General features: G+C 36.1%; 1 protein-coding gene across 10 annotated transcripts; it reads left to right on the forward strand.

Annotated features, from left to right (window-relative positions):
• Positions 1-2,422: 2,422 nt before the first annotated feature.
• On the forward strand, positions 2,423-7,439 carry oser1 (oxidative stress responsive serine-rich 1). 10 transcript variants are annotated; one of them, XR_014031262.1, is made up of 6 exons: positions 2,749-2,782; positions 3,182-3,297; positions 3,762-3,866; positions 3,985-4,095; positions 6,301-7,045; positions 7,160-7,439. XR_014031262.1 is itself a non-coding variant. In XM_081381407.1 (5 exons), the coding sequence occupies exons 3-5, from the start codon at positions 3,781-3,783 to the stop codon at positions 6,986-6,988; spliced, it is 885 nt and encodes a 294-aa protein (XP_081237533.1). In that variant the 5' UTR covers positions 2,423-2,782; positions 3,182-3,297; positions 3,762-3,780; the 3' UTR covers positions 6,989-7,439. The 10 variants fall into 10 exon arrangements, 4 of the variants coding, with proteins under 4 accessions (XP_081237533.1, XP_081237531.1, XP_081237530.1 ...); XR_014031263.1 differs by lacking the exon at positions 2,749-2,782 and adding an exon at positions 2,928-3,089 and having other exon boundaries at positions 3,166-3,297; positions 6,301-7,039; XR_014031265.1 differs by lacking the exon at positions 2,749-2,782 and adding an exon at positions 2,930-3,089 and having other exon boundaries at positions 3,166-3,297.
• Positions 7,440-21,911: the final 14,472 nt, after the last annotated feature.

Here is a 21,911-nt window from a genome sequence, read left to right on the forward strand (position 1 = left end):
TGTCATTAATTACTTACTCTCACGTTGTTCCAAACCCCTAAGACTTTCAATCATTATTGGAACACAAATGAAGATCTTTTTGATGAAATCTGGTTAATTTTCATGTGTTATGCAGCACATTTGAGCTTCCGCAAGAACCAATGAGGTTCATTCTCGTGTTACGCATCACGTTTGAGCTTCTGCAAGAACCAATGAGGTTCATTCTTGTGTTACGCATGACGTTTGAGCTTCCGCAAGAACCAATGAGGTTTGTTCTCACGAGTCAAGCAGGTTTGGTTGAGCTTCTGTTTGTTCACTGATCGATGTTTAAATGTAAATGATGAACAGATTTAATTTAGGGTTTTATTCTAAGTGATTGAGTCTCTTCAGAAAATTTGGACTAAACCGCTCATATGGATTAGTTTTACGATCTCTTTATGAACTTTTTGAAGAGTCAAAGTGCTAGTCACATAGCTGTCAACGGAGGGACAGAAAGCTCTCAGATTTCATCTAAAAGATTTTTATTTGTGTTTCGAAGATGAACGAAAGTCGTACAGGTTTGGAACAACATGAGGGTGAATAATTAGTGACAGAATTTTCATTTGAACTACTGAACTATCTCTATAAGTCTTTAAGCAGCCCAACAATCTCAAATCTACAGTATATGGGCAGGAAAGCCTTTACATTCAGCACACAACCTCAACATCCATAAAAACCTCATGAGAGAGCTGAAATCTGATGATTTTAAAGAAAGCTGCGTAAAATCCCTCCTCCATTGCAAGCCCATCACACAGGCGCCAGAGTGAAAGCGCTGGAAGAAAAGGCTGCCATTGTGTTAATGAATAGAGGCCTGTAATATGCACCATGCTTTGACATTTCTATAAATTGAGAAATGATGGTTTATAAAGCTTATACGTTTGTTTTCACAAGCATTTGGTCTAGAATGAAGGCTCCTCCGAGGACCTCAAGAGCTCAACAATGCAGCGTTTGTCTTTGCCTGGCCTAGTGGAAATGACTAAACAGAAAGATAACCTCTAAACACTTCATTATTACCCATCACTGTGCTTTCAGTGCTACCGTTTGGGCTTCAATCTTTCAAGCTAGGATAAACTGTCCTCCATCAGCTGTAATTGTGAAGCTCAGAATTCCTCTTTGTGTTTAACAGTGTAATGTGATATATGGGGTAAAACTCAATAAGATGAGGAATTTTTTTTGATTGGGAGGAACCTCATTCCTGATCACTGCAGAGAACAGATAATCTTTTCAACACATGACAGATTGCCCTTTATTTAAACATTGCTCTTCACAAGCACAAACATGTACTACAGCACCATCTGCAGGCGATAGCCAGAAATTGCAACATTGTCCAAAATCTAAATGGACAAGGCCATAATGGCAGTCAACAAAAAAGCAAATAATCAAATTGTATCAATCAGGGCTGCGTTTCTCAAAAGCATACTGAGCTAAGTTGAGACCATAGAGACCATTGGAGCCAGTGGTTCTACAATCTACTTAGGCTTACATGCTTTTGAGAAACGTAGTCCAGTTCTTTCAAAGTCTAGCACTAATATTAACCATAGTGGTGGGTAAGTTACTCTAAAAAAGTCATTAATTACTAGCTACTACTTACATCTTCAACTGTGTAATTAGATTGGTGTACTAATTACTCTCCACTAATTACTCTCCCTAAAAAGAATTGGATTGGAGAATTGGTACTTTTATAAATCCCATATCAACCTCCACCAGTTGAACAATAGAAGGATAGACATGAACCTGGTCTTTTGATTCTTTTAAATAAACAATATTAAATTGCATAAATTTTTCTTGAACAGACCTAAGTATAGAGAAGGGAGACGGATATAATGTGTGTGTGTGTGTGTGTGTGTGTGTGTGTGTGTGTGTGTGTGTGTGTACAGTATATATATATATATATATATATATATATATATATATATATATATATATATATATATATATATATATATATATATATATATATATATATATATATATATATATATATATATATATATATATGCTAACCCTCTTTTTTCTATGACACGTTTATAAAAGCTACTGAAATGTCTTAATTGTACTACAGTAAGGCCTAATCCTGACTTAAGACCTGTCTGTGAAACCATGCCTAAAAGTCTTGGCATTTCCCAGAATTACAACTTAAATGCTTGAACATGCTGGGAATTTCACAGCTAATTTCCCTAAAGATTTTATGTTTTCTGCAAGATCAAACCCAATCATGAATAGAAGGATGAGGAAAGTGGACGATAAAATGCTTTTTTAATTATTATTTTTTTTTTTACGTAAAGTATTTGTGCCACAAGTGCAACACTTGGTCTGCATGTGAGATCCTGCCCACACCCGACACGTTTAGCAGACATTGGGGTTTTAGGGCTTCCTATGGCTTTCTCCGAACATAAACTCATGCACATGTGTGGAAAAGAGTAAACAAGAGATCACCAAACTTTTTCCATTCCCCAGGGATCTGGCTTTAATGTGCTTTGCATCTGTTAATGTTGTTTTTTTTTGTTTGTTTTTTAAGTTAAACAAGTGGTTCTTCCATGGCAGCCTTGCTATAAATTCCAGCTTTATGATACACCTTGTGTCTGGCTTCTTTACAACTCAAAGCTTCCTGTTTTCAACTGCAAGCAGGCTATTGGAGATGAAGGCCTTGAGACAATTCACTTGATCACCACAAGAGGACACCAGTCAGCAATGCGCACTGCTTCTGATTACAGAAACACAATAATGGCTGAGATAGCGATGTAGAAAATGGGTCATGGTTCAGGTATAGCTTTCTAAAAAATATCTTTATATTATTGCATAAATATATTTTATTATTGCACGTTATATATTCTATATATTATTACATCCTTTAACAAAAATAAATAAATAAATAAATACAATTAAAAGGCACAACCCGAGAAGCTTCTATGAGCATTTTCGTGATATGCTGACGTTTGTGCGTACGTGTACTACGTCATCAAGATCTGCGTTGTTGCAGAGTCACTCTTGAGTGGTTGAGTGTAAACAAGAGACTAGCGAGAGAAAAATCTAGAATATTGTGTTTGCTTTATTGATTACTTCTAATAATTGTAAGTAGTTACTACATTTATGTAGTATCTAGGTCAAGTTATGCCCGACGACAGCCTGTTATCGGTTGATTTAAAGCGAGTTTTTTTCACAGATATCGTTTCTGCATGCTAACTGGCTAACGGTAGCTTTGTGAGCACACAGACCCACATAACAGGAGAAACAAGCTCCTATATGTCTAGGCTTTACACGGGGTTTGGTCCTTTGGCCGTGAGTATATTTCTCTAATGGTCCATTGTTGTTGATGTATTTTGGTCAAGCAAAATTGACAATGTAAACCGCGCCACCTCGATGGACTCGATGCTAAGCTAAACTTCATTATGCGAATTGTGTATGTAATCAGAGTTTCATAACATGAGACAAAACTTGTCAACTACTGCAGTGTGATAAAAATATTTGTAGGAGTGAATAGTTTTTTTATAACCTTCAGGGGGAAATTACAATATGCCTATGCTATTTTGAGTATATTCCGCCATTGCAGTCTTTCTTTTTTTTACCAGGCTAACGTTACATTCTCCTGATTGTTTAAAACCTTTGTTAATGGTTAAAAGTAACTGAGTGTGCGTTAAAATAGGGAGTTAATGTTATTGAGATCTATAGTTAGTAACTTGCTATAAATACTTGGGTTTGTCATAACTGCTCACTTGTATTATTCTCTATGGTTTTGGTTTCAGTTTTAGGCTGTCTAACATTATGGCCGCTGTGGAGAAAGTAGAAAAGGAGTGTGAGGAGGAGACCCTGCAGACCGCTTTTAAGAAACTGCGTGTGGATGCTGAAAGGTTTGTTGCCTTTTCATTTGTTTCAGCTCCAGATTGTCCGACAAGTGAAGTGGATGCTCACTATTTTGGCAGAGAGGGTTTTTGTCCTCTGTGAATAATTGCACGTTTTTCTTTCCAGTTCCACAAACACAGTCCGCGTCTCTGAGTCTTTGGCTTCCAGATTGGTTGTTCGAGGCAGTCCGGAGGGAGCCAAATCCAAGATGACCTCCTCGAAAGATAACTGGCTTGGGTAGGAACCTCTTTAAGATTCCCTACTTAACCCTAAAAATCCTGATACATGAATGATCAGTTTGAATTTTTTTTAAAATAGAGATTATTGAACCTCAAATCTAAAGAAAAAAGTTTGGGTATCATATTTGATACTTCAGGCATTTATACGTCTCATATATAGTATTATATACTGAGAATACTGCTTAAAAAACATGCAAATATTCATTGTCTCTCTATATCTCCCAATAAAATATCTTGGTAAGATGATATTTAAATGCTTAGTTTTATAATTAAAGCTCTGTAATTTTAATTGTGAGAGGCAAAACATATGTAGTGCAGTACAATGACGATTGAGAAATGAATCCTCAAATGCCTGACATGTTTCATTCATTGTAAAATTATTATTTTTAATGATATATGGATAATTATGTAAATCTACATAAGTGTTTATCTTGAAATATTGTTAACAATATAATAGGGTATTCTTGTGCTTGCTTTATGAGAATAAGTAAAGATTTCACAGCAGAAAGTCAAGTGAAACACGACCTTGAAGGATTTTTTACAATTATACTAAAAGTCCTTTTACTTGCAAACTATAAACTATAAATCAAAGGGTGGAAGGCATGTAGAAGATCATGTGCAACAGTTTTTCAGCAATGTTATGATCATGTTAATTATATATTGACCTTAGAAATGAATGTATCCAGTAGGGCTGGGCGATATGACGATATTATCATATATCGACGATGTCTCGCAAATATCGCGATATCAATAACAGTCAGTGTTACCAGACGATAATCAACAATATCTTAAAAATGACGACTGATAAACTTACAGGACGTTGCGTTGCCAAATAGGCTACATTATAAATAGCTTAGTAGTTACCATACACTTACCTTTTTAGTGTTTTTGATGCATAGCTACAGTTGCCTATGTATTAAAGGAGAACTTGGTAGCTTTTTTAACTTAATAAAACTGTCTAGAAATCATTTGGATGGTTAAACAACCTGTTCTGGTGATATTGGTGACTTTCCCCGCTCCCCCCAGCGTTCCCAGGCGGAAAACCAACCTTGCAACTTGTTCACTACCGTCCCGGCAAGATAGAAATTGGAAGTCTCGTGAGAAGCGAAAGCGAGAACGAGAACGAGCGCGAAACACAAATTGCTTTACGGCAATTCGACATAAACACACACGCATGTATGATGTATTACCAGATTACCCACCTCGGTAGACATAGCTCCACGCGATACAGTTGGCTTGCTCCGATCAAAACAAACGCACATGAGCAGCGGTAGAGAGGGGGAGGAGGCCGCCGCAAGTGAGTTTTTTACGACTGTGTTGTGAAATATACGCCCCACCACAGCTGTAGGGGGAGCTCGTGGGGAAAACATGCGACAACAAAAGGGAAAATCAGCGAAGAAGTGACTAGAGTTCGCTAGAGTTGCCGAGTTCTCCTTTAAAGCAAAACATTGAAGGTAATATGTTGGTTGTGTCTGTTTTCATTATACATATGCAGAGAGAAGCACGTTATAAATAATTAATGAGACATAACTTGGCTAAAGGTTTTAAACAGCTCTAAAAATATTATCGGCTATTAAAATATATTAAATAGAATATTAATAATACAAATATTAATCAAACATGGAAACCTGGAAAACATTTAAAATACTAACGCTAAAAATAAAATGAGAGCGAAACCTTTGAAAAAAAAATATTTTATTCAGGACACAATGCGAACGATATTCAATCATTTAGACAAATTGCTTTTATCAGTAGCATAAAAAAAAGGTTTTTTTTTTAAATCAAACTATGGGTAAACAGAAATCACCTTAAAATCATCTTAACCAGGTGATCTGTAAAACACCGTAACTGTGGTTAACCCAGCATGTCTTAACAGTTGCGTATGCAAATCATAAATGCATTTTTAAAAATCATTAAAATCATCAAAAAACTAAATCATCATTCAAAATGAAACCAATTATGATTTCACTTTTTAAATAGACACATTAGGCTAGTTCTTAAAAATAAAATATAATCCAAACACCAAGTTATTTAATTGAACTTATGCATTTATAAAACATTAACTAACGCAACAATCTAACGCAGGTTTCTAGACAGGAAAACGAGCATATTCACCTTATCCAGTAGGCTTTACAGGGTTAAAGCAATAACAGCAAAAATATACCAGTAAATAAATGTTTTCACATTTGTTTTTTTGCTATAGATGCACAAGAAAGTCATCCAGAGGAATTGTGAGAAGCCAGCGACGCCGACGATCAAAATCTCCGATCCTTCATCCTCCGAAGTTTACCTACTGCAGCAAAATGTCTCCTCCTCCCGGACACCTGAAACACAAGACCCCGCCAGAGCCGGACGACACCAGCGGCGTCAAGAAAGAAGTGCCGTTCTCTGCCCCGTGCTCCACTGTATTTGGGGTCGTTGGGTATGAAACCCATCTCCCTTATCCTAAGGGTCAGGAATCGCCCCTCAGTCCGAGAAAGCCGTCGGATGACGAGAGCGCTCCCGAAAACAGGCCCGCTTTAGGATGTGGGCCGGGATCTCAGGAGGCGGGCGAAGGTAAGGCTGTTCCGCCTGACTTTAAAACTCTGTCCAAGTTGCAGGAAGCCGGTCAGTGCCCGTGTGGGCAACGAGAATGCCAGTGTCCCGGTTGGCAGGGGGTCGAGGTTTACTCATTCACCGGCCTTCGTGACGTGATCTCCGAATGTGAACTTCCGAACAGCAGAACTTCCAATGGGAATAATAACGGGACTTCCAGCTCCCCTCGTTCTTGTTCCGAACAGGCCCGCACCTACGTGGATGACATCACAATAGAGGACCTTTCCGGATACATGGAATATTACCTTTACATCCCCAAGAAGATGTCGCACATGGCCGAGATGATGTACACCTGAAAAATGTCATTTAACGAAGCAAATTGAAGCGTTATTAAAGATGGATAATGGGTACATGTAAGAAAAAAACATTGATTTATTTAAAAAGAATACTAAAAAATAGTAATGAAGATGTTATCTAAAAGCAGTTCTACTTGTATTGAGGATTTATGATGTTTGATCTTTCTCCAGAACATCCGGACAACACGTGCTGACTAAGAATCATGGGAGCATGACTCATTCTGTGATTTACTGCTAACTTTCATTTGTTTTTTGTTTGATTTTTCTTGATAACTGTTATGTTTTGTTTACATTTTAAAGTTGCCAAAGGTCTATCCCAGAGACTGCAGGTTTGATTTCACTGATATATGCAAACTTCCACAATGCCATGTAATAATTCTGTTCACCATGACCGAGGCTGTGATGTCATCTTAACTCTCAATAAAACGGCATTTTGGGGATTGTTCATGACTTTGTTGTCTTGGACATCTTGCTTTGTATCTTACTGCTGCTTTTGTGACTGAGCTAACAAGATGTTTTATTTCTGTAGGAAAGGAATAATAAATGATATTGCTGTATGTATTTTAAGTAATAAATTGCTTTTTAAAAAGTAAAAAATCGAATTTTAGTCTAAACAATTTTAAGCCTTGGCACTACTTTGCTGTCTTCACACATAAATGACTTTACTTTTAAAAAGTAATTAGAATGAATAAAAGTTTATCATAAAAATAACATGATGCATTATAATAACTGAAAGGATATAATGTAGAAGTTATACTTGCATGGGTTCATTATGCAAATAACCTTCAGTTTTTATTTTTACTACATAAAGACAGCTGTTACATGGAAAGGAGCTTCCTCTTTAAAACATGTAAAGTTCTGAAGTAAATTGCAAGAAAACAAACCGCACTGCATTGAAATATAACATAAAAGGAAAAGGGAGATAGAAAAAAACAATAGCACCTCAATCAGAAAGAAAAACATGATCATAATTTTTAAGAAACTTGTTAATCAATGGAGCTAGTACTTCATGATTATGTAATCCTCAAAAAACAAGTCCTTTTCTGACGTAATTTTAATCATGTTCCTGTAATGGACACTAGGGGGAGACACTGGACCATTCATTCACTTTCACTCCACACACAGAGGTTCTGCTTAACTCGGTAAGTAAAGTTGGCCTTTTAAACTTTATTTTGTGAGCCATTAGAGACCATACAGTGATTCCAAATATCAACAACATGCATATTAATAATGTATAATATGAAATGGCCTGTTTAGTAGCTGATATGAGCTCATTGTTTTAGGCTACTCTTTGCCTTTTTGACACAAAATAAAATTGAAATAGCCTAGTTAATGGATATCTCACTTAATCGCATAAAGAAATCTCAAACATCACACAAACCACAACATCTGCATAACATTCCATGAACCATTTTTTTTGTTTGTTTCTCTTAGTGCGGAGTTGCATGGAGTCTTGATCTTAAGACCACATAAATGTGCTTTTTTTCCCCCGACTTGGTCTCGAAACAAAAATTATGTTCAATCTCGATCTCAGCTTCTCCGTAGTCAATTTCAATTTGATTTGAAATTCTGCAATAAATGGAGTATTTTCTCTATTTTAGGTCTTTCTGGTTTTTGAATTGACAGGATTTGGTCTAGATGGGTTTCGATGTAACCAAGGATGGGCAGGCCAAAGGTAGGCTAATTATATTAATATTCAACCATTCAAACACCCATTACAGTCAATTCGCCTTTATTTCAGCAGAAGTCAGCTCAGTGTTGGTTCAGTTCCATTGAAGATCATCAATTATTAAATTATGAAGCAGAACTATAAAGCAGTTCTTCAGAAAACAGTGTCATCGTTCAGTTCAGGTCAGTTCTCATCCAATAGTGTCAGTGCAGTCAAATCAGCAATAGCCTATTGTTGAATTATTAAGTGTCAAATTCACAATTAAAGTCGAGTAATAATTTGCATATTCACTGTTTATGGTGGTTACGGGGTCACCAACTCAGATTTACACAATCTTCTTCTTTCTCTCTTATGTAAACGTACAGAAAGCACAAGAGCGAGGGAATATAAATATCCATGTAAATATATTATAGACTTATTCCAGAATGGTCCCAGTGTTTACTTCCCCTAGCCCTTGCGCACATGTGTCGGTCAGGTGACTCTGTCCCTGTCAGTGGGTGAGACGCCCTAAAGGACATTCCAGTGAAGCATACCTTGTGTTTTCAACCACGTCACAGATACTCCATATCACCACATGTGTTCAATGTCACGGCAGAAGTCATCTCTCACTTATCTGTAATGTTTGCATTGTATGTAGATCCGAGTCTAAATCTTATTCAACAATCCACATTTTTCTGCTTTACTGGTTTCAATTCTGTCTCTCTGCTCCTGTGAGAATGACTTGTAAGGTTGTATGGATTTTTACAAAGGGGAACCTCATCAAAGCATACCAAGAAAAGCTATGGAAACACACAAAAGAGTCTGTTGGATGTTGCCAGTCAACAAAAGCTGCCCAGCTAACCAGTTTGCCTAATAATCAAGCCTTTTGTGAACCAGATTGAGGAAACACAGGGAATTGTGCTGGGAGAACATGTGCCACTGCTTGTGTTGTGGTGTGGTGTGGTGTGGTGTGCTTGTTGTTGGTTTGTCTTAAATTGCTTGAGGTTGTCTCATTCAGAGCTCATCAGCTTTGTCTCAGATGTTTCTATTAAAATGCTTAAAGAGAAATTAAAATAGAGACGAATGAAACGCTTGTTATTAAGAGTCCAGAGCTATAAAATGAGTGTGGATAGCAGCTCAGAGGATTTGGGAGAAATGTTTGAGTTCATTCTGTGAGTCTCGGTATAATAGAATTTGAGACAATTTTAGGTTCTGAAACTCTGGAGGAGACAGATTATTTATTGCCGTTATTATTTTCATTATTATTATTTACACCAACTATTCTCATACTTATTTGAGGTCATTTTCTAAGGAAAACATCTAAAAATCAGGTGGCTTTAACAAAGATTGCTGTATTTGCTCTCCATTCAATCTCATTGCTATCTAGAAGAGGCAACTGAGATACTAAAGAGAGATTTCATTTCTTGTTCCGCGTATAAACATTTCTGTGGTTTGCTGGTTGACATTTCTGGCTCACACATCATGTGTTTCAGTAATGCATGTTTTAACCCTGCAAAGTCTGACATGAAATAATAGTCAAAATGTTTTTTAATTGAACAGTTTATTTATCCTTTAGAAAAATATAATATATATATAGAAAAAAAAACTTTGCATATGTGTTGTTTGTTGAGAAAATGGCTCATATTCACTCCAAAAAAAATCTAAGCTTTTTTTTTTTTTTTTTTTCATATTTAGGCATTTCAATTAATAGTAAAATCTATCAAATTGAATGGAATAATCCTTACATATTATTCATATGAATTAAGAATTAAATGAGTAAAAAAATCTAGAGCGTAATAAAACATTTTGTAACTTGAATTTAAACATATTTTTCATTTTATAAATACAAATCACATAAACTCAATGATTCATAATATGTAAGGATTATTCAATTCAATTTGATGGAATTTTACTATTAATTGTAATGTGTAGACCTTGAATAATGGCGTAACTTTTTTTGAGTGTAGTAAGAATATGGAGCACAAACAAGCAAAAATATGCAATTTGGTGCAGATATTATTTATGAGATCTTTTATTCTCATTATTATTAATGAGATCTGTATAACATACTTTTATAAAATGCGTATAAATATCAGTTGTCACTCTATATCTCTCAATACGTCTTACTAACCATGACCTGAAGGTGGACATTTTTGCAATTTTATCAGTCAGACGACAGAAAGCGTGTAGTAGATTGTTTTTCAGCAAAGTTTTGATCATGTTGATAATTTAGACCTTTGCGTATCAGATCTGATAGAGTATAAGCTTTACGGGTTGAAAGTGCTGCTGTGCACGGACTGGTTCCTGTAGTGCTACTGTGCTGGTTTTGTCGAGACTTGTCTCCTCACCTGCGGTCCCTCACCCCCGCTCATTCCCGGCCCTCCCGGCTCTGCTCCTTTTGTACGCTGGAATGTTTGTACTTGAATCCTCGGCTCATTCAATCACGGGCTCAGGAGAGGGGACGCCATTGTTCATCCTGGTGGGGTTGCGTCCCCTCGGGAGACTTATTTCATGTAATACAATATGTTCTTTTTTTTAAGGTGGCTGCACAGATTGCCCGATGATGAGATTCTCACTATCTTCTAACACATGCAGGCTAATTTTTAGATTTCCACTTTTATATGTGGCAATGCTATGGAAACATTTGATTGAAGTGTAGGGGAAAATATATGTCCGCGTGGAAAAATTGAATACTTAGGGGTTTTGAATGAACTATGTAAGCACTGCTTTTCTTAGCAAGACCTACTAATAATATAAAGAGACATTTTACAATGTTTAGATGGACTTTTTGACCCGAGCTACTTTTTCCCATGGTGTAGGATGAACGGTCATATGGAAGTGTTTAGAACGGCACAGCTATAGCGCGGCTCTGTCGCCACTCAACCCACAGCCACCCTCACAGGGGCATGATCCTAGCAACTGGGGGTCAAAGGTCAGCAGAGTTGAGTGAGACTGGAAAGATCCAGATCTCACCCCTTCTAGATCGCTCTGATGAGTTGGTGTGTGTTTTTGAAGGGTTCAACCACTTATTTCTCATTTCTCTTCAGCTGGATTTTGGGAAATGCTCAATTTTTTTTTTAAGATGGATCACATGGCTTTTATATTTCTATGTATATAAAACACTCTACCCTGGCATGTTCATAATAATGTCATCAACAAATCTCATGATATTGCATAGATCTAAAATAACGTGTTAGATATTAACCATTACAGCTGTTATGAAATGAAAATTCACATCTATTTTGTAAATGCAGCATGCGTTGGATGATAGATCTTATTGATGAACGATTCATCTTCGCAAAAGATTCTTATTTTTATAATAAACCTTTCGATGAAAATGACACTCTCCCTGTTTTATCACTGATTAAAGCAACAATTTGAGGATTTGAGTACTTCAAGTGTTTGAGTATTTACTCATGGTTAGTAACTTAATCAGTAATTTTGTCTTTGAAATAAAATACTTTAATTGTCCAATCTTCATATTCCATTTGTAATATTAGAAAAATATATAAAATATTCAATAGTAAATATGTTAAAACATAATGCCAACAAAACACTCACTAATCTATTTTGTTGTCTTTATATCTTTCAACTACATATATTTGATCATATTTCCAATTTAGTTTCAACAGACACAAAAATGGGGTTAAAATAGTCAATTTATGTAACATAAATCAATCCCTTATTTACTCTGTATAGCCTCTGTTTGTCCTTTTAATACTTTCCATTTGAGCATGTGGCATCTTTAAACCCATTTTAAATAAATATGTAAAAAATGCATGATGTTCCTATATTAATTCGATGTATAAGACTCAGTTACAGGTTTCATAAGCATACGAAATACAGATGAAAGCACTCGTTGACTTTGATCTTCAATCGAATGCATATTAAAAAGGTGAATCAACATATTGTGTTCTAATTAACAGCAATTCATTTGCAAATGAGAGTGCTGGCATTCATCTGGCTTATGATCAAAGATAAAGTTGTTCTGATTACTTTCTAAACTACCTTCTAATGAGCTTCGTATAATGTGAGAGGAAACGTGTAAAATCTCTGTGTTCGCTGACTGATGAGGTGAGACTTTCTATGCAGTGAAGCTTAGCAGAACATTGATTGCATCAAGCACTCCATCATGATCATGACTGCAAGCTCAATGCTGGTACATGCTGGCTCCTTTTTAAGTGTCTTCATCGCTTATCTATTCTAGTTCTGCCTGGCAGACCAAAACATCAGTATCAACTTTTTCAAGGTCAGAAACACTGATTTGCAAAGACTCAATGTCAATAAACCTTTCTCATTAAATACATTAAAAGCTCTTGATAAAAGTACATTTCTCTCAGTTTGTTTAATTTTATTTAATTCAAAGGAAAAAATAGCAACATCTGAACAATTAATTGTACCTCAGATGTCCACATTAACAAAGACTCAAACCCCCTAATTAGAAATACAAATGAAGCATAGAAGCATATCCACCTTATTTTGCAATGCAGAACTGAGATATTTTTATTGAATGTGCGAGACTTCCAATTAGCCTTTTTCACACTTCCTTGTTTGTGGCTTCTGTATTAGCGTAACTAGAATAACAAAGTGACGTAAATGGTAAAATCGGAACTTCATTGCATGTGATATGAATAGAAAACAACAAAGGTATTGCTTTAATTGCAGGAATTCTTTTATCTGGTGAAAAAATATTTTGAAGTGTTTCAAATATTTTGAAGGAAATTATTTTTATAGACCCACTGAAGTGCCTTGAAACGCGATACATTATTCAATGTGTTGTCTTCTCGTAATTTCCAATGAAACAGGAAGACAGGGCGGGGCATATCGAGCAGCTCCTCCCCTTTTTAAAAATAGCCAATAGCTTTAGTTTATATCACAGCCCGTCCAGAGCCGTTGAGCTCGGTAAAGCAGCAGTTTCCTCCTAATCTCTAACCGTTTCTCCTTCTAATCTCATCCATCGCTTTAAAATACAGCATTCTGTGTAGAGTTCAAATGGGTCTGATAAGTTTTGTGGTCTGCGTCGACTCACACATATGATCCGCTCTGTGCTGTCGCGTCTCTGGACCGGAGCTGCGGCGGTTTGCGTGACATTAACATGAAACCAGACTTCATTCGCCCTGATGGAAAACATATTTACACGGTCTCAATCATTCCCTATCCCCTATATAGTGCACTATGTGCCATTCAACATATAGAAAATAGTAAATGTGTGATCAAGTGACCGATTTCATCCACAGCTATGTATAATGTAGGGGACGGCACGCTTTAGATTCTAGAGAGCATTTGATTAGACAGAAAACCTGATGAGAACCTGAAGTGCAGAGTGATGTCATCAAAATCATTGATACATGTTGGCGGAAGTGAGAGTTTACAATTCTAAATGTGAATTTTGTCATTTTTTGGTGCACACTATCTTATAGATAATCTTAAGGCTAGCATATTACTAAAAGCCAAAAAATTTTAATTTTGATTTCATAGGGACTATATATATATATATATATATATTTTTTATCTCAGCTGGTGTTCAGTTAATGAAAACTATTTGTAATAGTTTTAGTTTTGATCAACAACACATGAGGTATTTTATATATCAGCAGCACAAACAGCATGAGTTACACATGGTGCTTGCTTTAGCAAAAACCACTAATGAAAGCAAGAAACTTGAAAAAATGAAAAGTGCCTAATATTAGCAATAGAGTAATATTAATAGAACACACCAGAAACTCTTTTTATTTTTTCATGAAACCACAGAGAGCACCTGCCGTCTGCTCACTACCAAAAAGCAGAAGAGAAACGGACTCGGTTACATGCTAACCTTTTGCCAAAAAAACCCTGATTCATTGTAATAGTGGAGAGAACACAGAGAATTATATTGTGTCCTCATCAGAATCATGTGGCTTGTAAAATAGAAACGCTCTTTGTGTTTTGAAATGTCACACCTGGCCGAGAGCAGAAACGCGGCAGCAGGTGAAACAGCAGAGAGACGTGTTAAGTGTCTATATTGTCTCCTGGGCATATAAACACTCTGAAATGGTAAAATGATCCATGTCATGAGTTTTTGCCTAACAAAGGCAGTTGTGGATTATCCTCCAGTAAAATTTGGAGTAGTATGACTCTATTCATCCAAACTCCACACCCTGAAACACATACAGAGTATATGCATATTTCCCTCATTTAACTCAATGTTTCTGATATTTCAAAGCATTGCAAAACAATTATTATTATTTTTATTTATTACATATTATGAAGAAAACAAGTGGCGTTGACTCGGGTGTTTTGTGTGGTTGCCAGGGTGTGTACAGCTATGGTGTTGCTGGGAAGAATTTTGGTTTCTCCTAAAATGTATATCTAAGTGGGGTTTTTTTTTTTCATCCATTTTAGCAAATTGGAGCAAAATTTTAGCAAAACAAAAAAAAGTTTGGGGTCAGTAAGATGTTTTTGAAAGAAGTCTCTTCTGCTCATCAAGGCTGCATTTATTTGATCAAAAATACAGTAAAATTAAGAGTTGTGAAATATTATTACAATTTAAAATAACTGTTATATGTCCTGTATTATGAAAATATATATTGTAAAATGTAATTTATTCCTACACTCCTATTCCTATTATTATATCATTACTCCAGTCTTCAGTGTCACATGTTCCTTCAGAAATCATTCTAATATGCTGATTTGCTGCTTTAGACACGTTCATTATTATTATTATTATCATGTTGAAAACAGTTGTACTGATTCATGTCTTTGTGGAAACTATCATCATAAACTATAATGAATAGAAAGTTCAAAAGAAAAAAGCATTTATTTGGCATGGAAATCTTTTGTGACATTATAAATGTATTTACTGTCACTTTTTATAAATTTAATGCATCCTTGCTGATTTGTCTTATGGACCCCAAATGTTTGAAAACAGTTGAATTTGATTTTTTTATGAGAAATGGTTTTGAAAAAGTAGAAGCACCTCTAACAATCTTTTACTGTGGATTTTAAGGTAAAAAAAATAATATTGTATGGTTCATGATAATCAATATGAATAACTTTATAAAATAACACTTTTAGAAGACACAATGCTTTCTTCATACAGGCCCAACTATTGTCTAATAAATTCCCAAAGGAATTACACCACAAGATATGGCAGAGCGCTGAGGTCAAATATCATTCCTGTGAAATCTTTTGACTCATCGTTTATGGTTAGCTGTTTTCTCATCAGGCAATAAACTGTGGCTGACCAGTGCAACACATGTGACGTTTTTAGCAGGAAATTCCAGTCATTCCAAACAATTCCCCATCACAGCTTTGCTCAGTTACCACATGGTGTTTCTCGTATCCTTTTCCACACTCAAACACACACACACACACACACACACACACACACACACACACACACACAACATCTCCCGCTGTTTAACCCCCTATGGGCTTCCTCTTAAATTCCATCTTCCTGCATATGGACAGGAAGTGCTGACGTCTCCGTGACTTTTAGCATGTGTTGGGAAAGGGAACATGTACTCTTCTATATATGGCTTGTGCGTGCGGTAGGCGGATGTGGGTGGAGGGGGGGAACTGGAGCTGTTGTGTGCCTGTTTTTATGGCTTATTGTCAACAGAGTGACCTTCTACAGCCTCTATCTCTTTCTCCATAAGGTGAAAGAGAGCGATACGAAAAGGGAAAGTTTAAAACAACAAAATGAAAATGAATTTGAGAGAGAGAGAGAGAAAATACAGAAATGGTGTGAGGGAGCTGGTTAGATTAGAAAGAGAAGGAGGATCCAGTCCAAAGTTCAATGGAAAATGGGTGGTGCTTTAGTGATACCATGGTAAAAAAAAAAGAAAAAAAAAAGTGGGTGTGTATGTTTGTGTGTATTTCCAAAGAAGAGAAATTTACTGGAAAGGGACAGCAAAATGCGTTCTCATACTAATTCATATTTAAGAAGTGAATATGAAAAATGCTTTGTCATATTTAAGAAATTAATATAAAAAATGGATTTCCACAGAATTACATTGAATATATGTATACATACATATACTGTAACAAAACCTTTTTTTATACAAGAGTCAACTCATTTTTTAATGAGTCAAGTCAGTGTAATGTAATTTAAGTTGAAATGTCTTGTACAGCCAAGTTGATTGTACTTTAAAATTGAAGTAAATTTCTTGCGTATAGAAACACCTTTAGCAGCAATAACTAGAAGTAATCATTTTCTGTATGACTTTATCAGTCTCTCACATTGTCCTGGACGAATTTTTACCCGCTCGTGGCACTTCTTTACAAAGCTGCTTCATTTCTTTGAGGTTTGTGGGCATTTGATTATCTTTTTATCTCTGATTATCTTTTTTGATTATCTATGATTGTCCCGCTACAGAATTTCAATCTGGTAGAGGTTTGGACTTTGACTGGGCCATGGAAACAACTCAATTATTTTCTTTTTCAGCCATTCTGGTATAGATTTGCTGGTGTTCTTGGGCTCATTGTCCCATTGCAGATGTATATGGGAAAAAAAAAGGAAGATATATATACTTGTGAGGTAACACAGCACTGTTTCGCTTGGTCTACACTATCACACTAAACTGCATTTGAGTGTGTTGAAAGTTATAATGTTATTCTATGTGTTAGTTTGTCTGTATGAGACTAGCAGTAAGCTAGATCAACATTAGAATAACATACTGATCATATTCTAACATTTCATCATGTTGAGCTATATAACATTGATTAGTTTGATGTACATTTGCTCACCTCTACATTTGCGCGTCAAGTCGAGGTTTGTCACGGACGTGGAGCTCTCTGCATCTCGAAAACGCCACGCTGATATTGATCCTCGTTTTAGTTCTCCTTTTGTCCCAAAGTCTGCTTGCCATGGTGCATAATGTTAAAACGAAACAACAACAGCGTGAGCGTGCAAATAGACGTAACGCAGTCGTCCACGTCTGTCGCCATGGTTACTATGGCAGTACGAGCGGAAACCAGGGATAACGCGGATATTACGTCATTGACAGGCGACAGGGACGAGCCATTATTTAAAACTGGAATTTCTCTGAAATTAAAAATCTTTGTAACTTCTAGGATATTGTAAGTACACAACTGCAGGAAATATATCACACTGTGCAAGTGATTTTTGGATATTTTATTACAAAATTTTTACATAATTGTACCTTTAATATGTACATTGTGCTCATGATGCTTTTTATTTAATTTATGATGTTTCTGATGTAATTTTTATTATGTTACTATGTGACACATGTGTACTATGTGTAAATTACCTCATGGGGACAGATAAAGTGTTTGAAATGAATTGAGTTAAAATCATCCACACATCCACCACAGTGCTTGATGATGAGGTGTTTGTGCTGATATATATCTTTGGTTTTCTGTGCATCATGGCCAAACATCTCCACTTTGGTTTTGTCTGTTCAAAGGACATTGTTCCAGAGTTCTTGAGGTTTGTTCAGATGCAACTTTCCAAACCTAAGTCGTGCTGCCATGTTCTTTTTAGAGAGAAGAAGCTTCTCCATTTTGGCCAAGTTTTTATGAAATAAATAATGACAGGGTGTAATCTGTTTTGTTGTTCATCTGAGGTTGTTTTTACCTCATTTTAAGATGATTTATTTATTAGGTCCTGATACGTAAAGGGTGTCCTTACTTTTTCACGCGACTATATATATGATAACGACTGATCGTTCATCAAAACAGATAACAATTCCTTTCTATCAAGACCAATTAATATGTTAATTTTGTTAATGATAGAGGAATGTGGGGCTGCACCCTTTGTAAACTGATGAAGGAAGATAAAGAAAAACAAACAGGCCACCCCTAACAGCGTTAACCTAATTTATGTTGGCTGCTCAAGAGAGATTGCGTAGCTTTATTGTTCAAGTGTCTTCTGTGGCATGTGTTTTTGTGATGAGATTATTTACTTTATAATGAGTAGTTTACAAAAGCAATGACAAGGACAAACATCATCTCAAGTGTAACAGCCCCTCAGGAGAAAGAGATTAGAAGGGATTGTGTGCGCTAAACACTTTAAAGATATCACTGAATATATTATAGTAACTTTCCTCAAAGAATGTCTCAACCTTCACACACCTGCTCCGACTGCACACTAACCAGACCTCTCACAGGGACAGCAGAAGTACTCAAGTACTTGAAAATGTAGTTTTAAAGCTAAGAACAAAGTATATATTTTTCTATAAATGGGGGGGGGGTCACAAATTTTTTAAAACTGCTAAAAGAAACAAAAATAAGCAAAGAAAGACAACACAAACAAACACACACAGCACAGATAGATACTTTGTATATACAAATATGTATATATAAAGTTCAGATGCAAAAGCCTCTAAATGCCATCTGAAATTTTCTTATAGAATGATCATTTTTATCAAGCTTGTACATTTAAATTCAATAATTTCACTTAAATGGCAATGAAGATTACCTATTAATTGTCATTTAAGTGAAATTACTGAACTTAAATATACGAGCTTGATAAAAATGATCATTCTAGAAGAAATTTTCAGATGGCATTTAGAGGCTTTTGCATCTGAACTCTTCATATACAATATATATATATTTATATATACTTTTTCCAAGTGAAAGAAAGAAAGAAAGATAGGACACAAACAGATATAGGCCTATATAAGAAGGAGAGAAAGAAAGAAAGGAGTCTAAAAGCGAATGGACCACACAGAACTGCATACTCTTTTTTTTCCTCCCATCATAAACAGTCATAAATTCTTCAGCAATTGTGTTTTTTGTTATGGAGGGGAGTTGTGAGATCACACACATACTGTACCAGCAATATGGCTACAGAAAATGATTAAACTTTCTAGCCTATCTAGAGTGTAATAAAAAAATGAAAAGCAAACACTCACGCACACACAGCAGCGCAGGCACAAAGGCCTCCATTGTTGTGCTTGAGTTGGAATGTGTGTCAGACTATGTCAGAGGTTGGGTGGAATTTGCTTTTTACATGGAGACAAAAGACGGACTATGACTGAGTGAAAGTCGAGGCGGGGATGTGGAGAAGGCCAGCGTACAGCAGCACTGAGCCAGGCAATTCTCTCTAATGTACACCATGTGGATGTGATTGCCACAACGGCTTGAACGAGCTGACCCGAGCTGCAGTGTTTACTGCCTCTGCCTAAACTTTTCCATCGTTGTTCTTGGATCCGCAGCCGCTATAGAACCAAATGATTATCAATGACGGCATAACAGCAACGCTGACAACCCTTGAGTTCTGAGATGCACATTACATTCATGCACAAACCAGTATGTGTCGAAGAATATGTAGTGTAACTGGTCCGTTTGAAAAAAATAACTTTGTTTGACGTGGATGTGAAAAGTCTGTGAAGAATTCACCACAAGCTTTCTGTTCACACTGCTAAATGCTGAATGAATGCAATTTTGTGATTTTAGGACTTTCAGGTAATAATATGCATCTTATGTTGTATAATGTTAGATCATAGCCTTGATTGATTGCTATTTTTATTATCAAATGTCCAGTTTCCCCCATGTCGCATTTCTCACATTGCATGCGTTCAGTCTAGATGCATTTCACTCTCAATCTTAAGGCGAATGCCATCTCAATCTTCAGGCACATGCTCATCTCTTGCATTTTTCAGAACACTTCCATCAGGATGTTTAAAATGTACTCTAGACCCAGACTAAACAAATCAAGGCTGAAATCAGGCCAGATTCTTCTCTCACTTCATAATACAGGACAGTCTGAGACCTCATGAGCACCAGGTCAGACATGCAGCTGTTACTTTTTCCACTGTTTTACAAGCAACCTGAAGTTGCTGTCTAGTAAACTTTGCTGTATGTGCAGAAGTGGAGAACATATACTATAATCATGCAAGAAATCTTAATACTGCAAGATTCCTCAGAGTTCGAACAAGATCATTTCAGACAGGGCATTTTTGTTGTTTCAACATTTACAATATAAAGGGGATTGTTGTAGAAGTGCATGAATGTATAGGCCTATATTTAGGTTGTTGACTTAGCATTAATAATGTCTGTTTAATAGTATTAAAATGACACATTGAATGTTATCTCTCTGAACTGGTGGTCAAGATTACAATACATAATGGCCAATTAAGTCAAATGATTTGCTTTGCTTTTTTAACCACAGGGAATTAAAAGTGGTGCTGCTAAGAATGCCTGATTCTAATCTTTGTGATTGAGTAGCCTATATTTCTGGCTTTACAGAAATTAAATGATTTAGGCTACAGATTAATAAAGGGGACTGGGAGTATAGATCTCTTCACTGGCGGTGGTGGCATGTTGTGACATGCAAAAGTGGTTTCAAGTTCAAAGTCATAGAATAAAAATGTTTCAATGAAAACGAGAAAACTTCCCGTTATTGAGACATTTATACGAGACATTTCCCGTTATTGTGGCTGGATGAGCAAACTGACACCTTTTAATGAAAATTGCAACTGTCAATTCTATGAGCACCACGACTTAAACCTGAATGTAACTGACATTTACATAAAGAAAGTAAAAAGAAAACAACCCCCCTAATACCAAGATGGTTTGCTGGTTTTAGATGGTCTCTCCAGCCTAGTCAGTTTGCTGAGAAGGTTTTCGGTCAACAGCGAGATTAGCATGATGAACAGTTAAATCTGAAAACCAAACTGAGAGACCATCAATCATCTAAAACTAGCTTAAAAGGAATGGTTCACCCAAAAATGTAAATTCTGTCGTCATTTACTCACCCTCGAGTTTGTTCTAAACCTGTAAGAATTTCTTTCTTCTGCTGAACACAAAATAATATATTTTGAAGAATGTCTGTACTGTAAGCATGTTGATGGGCCCCATTGACTCCCATAGTATTTCCCCCCATACTAAGTCAATTGGGGCCCAGCAACTGTTTGGTTACCCATATTCTTCAAAATATCTTCTTTTGTGTTCAGCAGAAGAAAGAAATTCATACAGGTTTGGAACAACTTTAAAGTGAGTAAATGATTACAGAATTTAAATTTTTGGGTGAACCATCCCTTTAAACCAACTAAGACCAGCTAGTTTAATCATTTCTGTCAGCAAGGGAGCGATAAAAGAAAGAAAAAAACTCTTATTATCAACGGCATCTAAATATCATTGTTTTTCGTTTTTCATACTTCCCAGGGAAAGAGGAAGTACAACAATCAAAAAGTACGGTTAAAAAATGTTCCCTGAAGTGTACGTCATTGAAACTTTCCACTAACGTCTGTATTTTCGCTTTCCGAGCTCTTCTTCCAAAAACTTCCTCAAAAATGCAACATCATTCTACAGTTTCATATTGGTCTATTA

This window comes from Scardinius erythrophthalmus (assembly GCF_964197995.2).
Source record: "Scardinius erythrophthalmus genome assembly, chromosome: 12".
NCBI lineage: Eukaryota > Metazoa > Chordata > Actinopteri > Cypriniformes > Leuciscidae > Scardinius > Scardinius erythrophthalmus.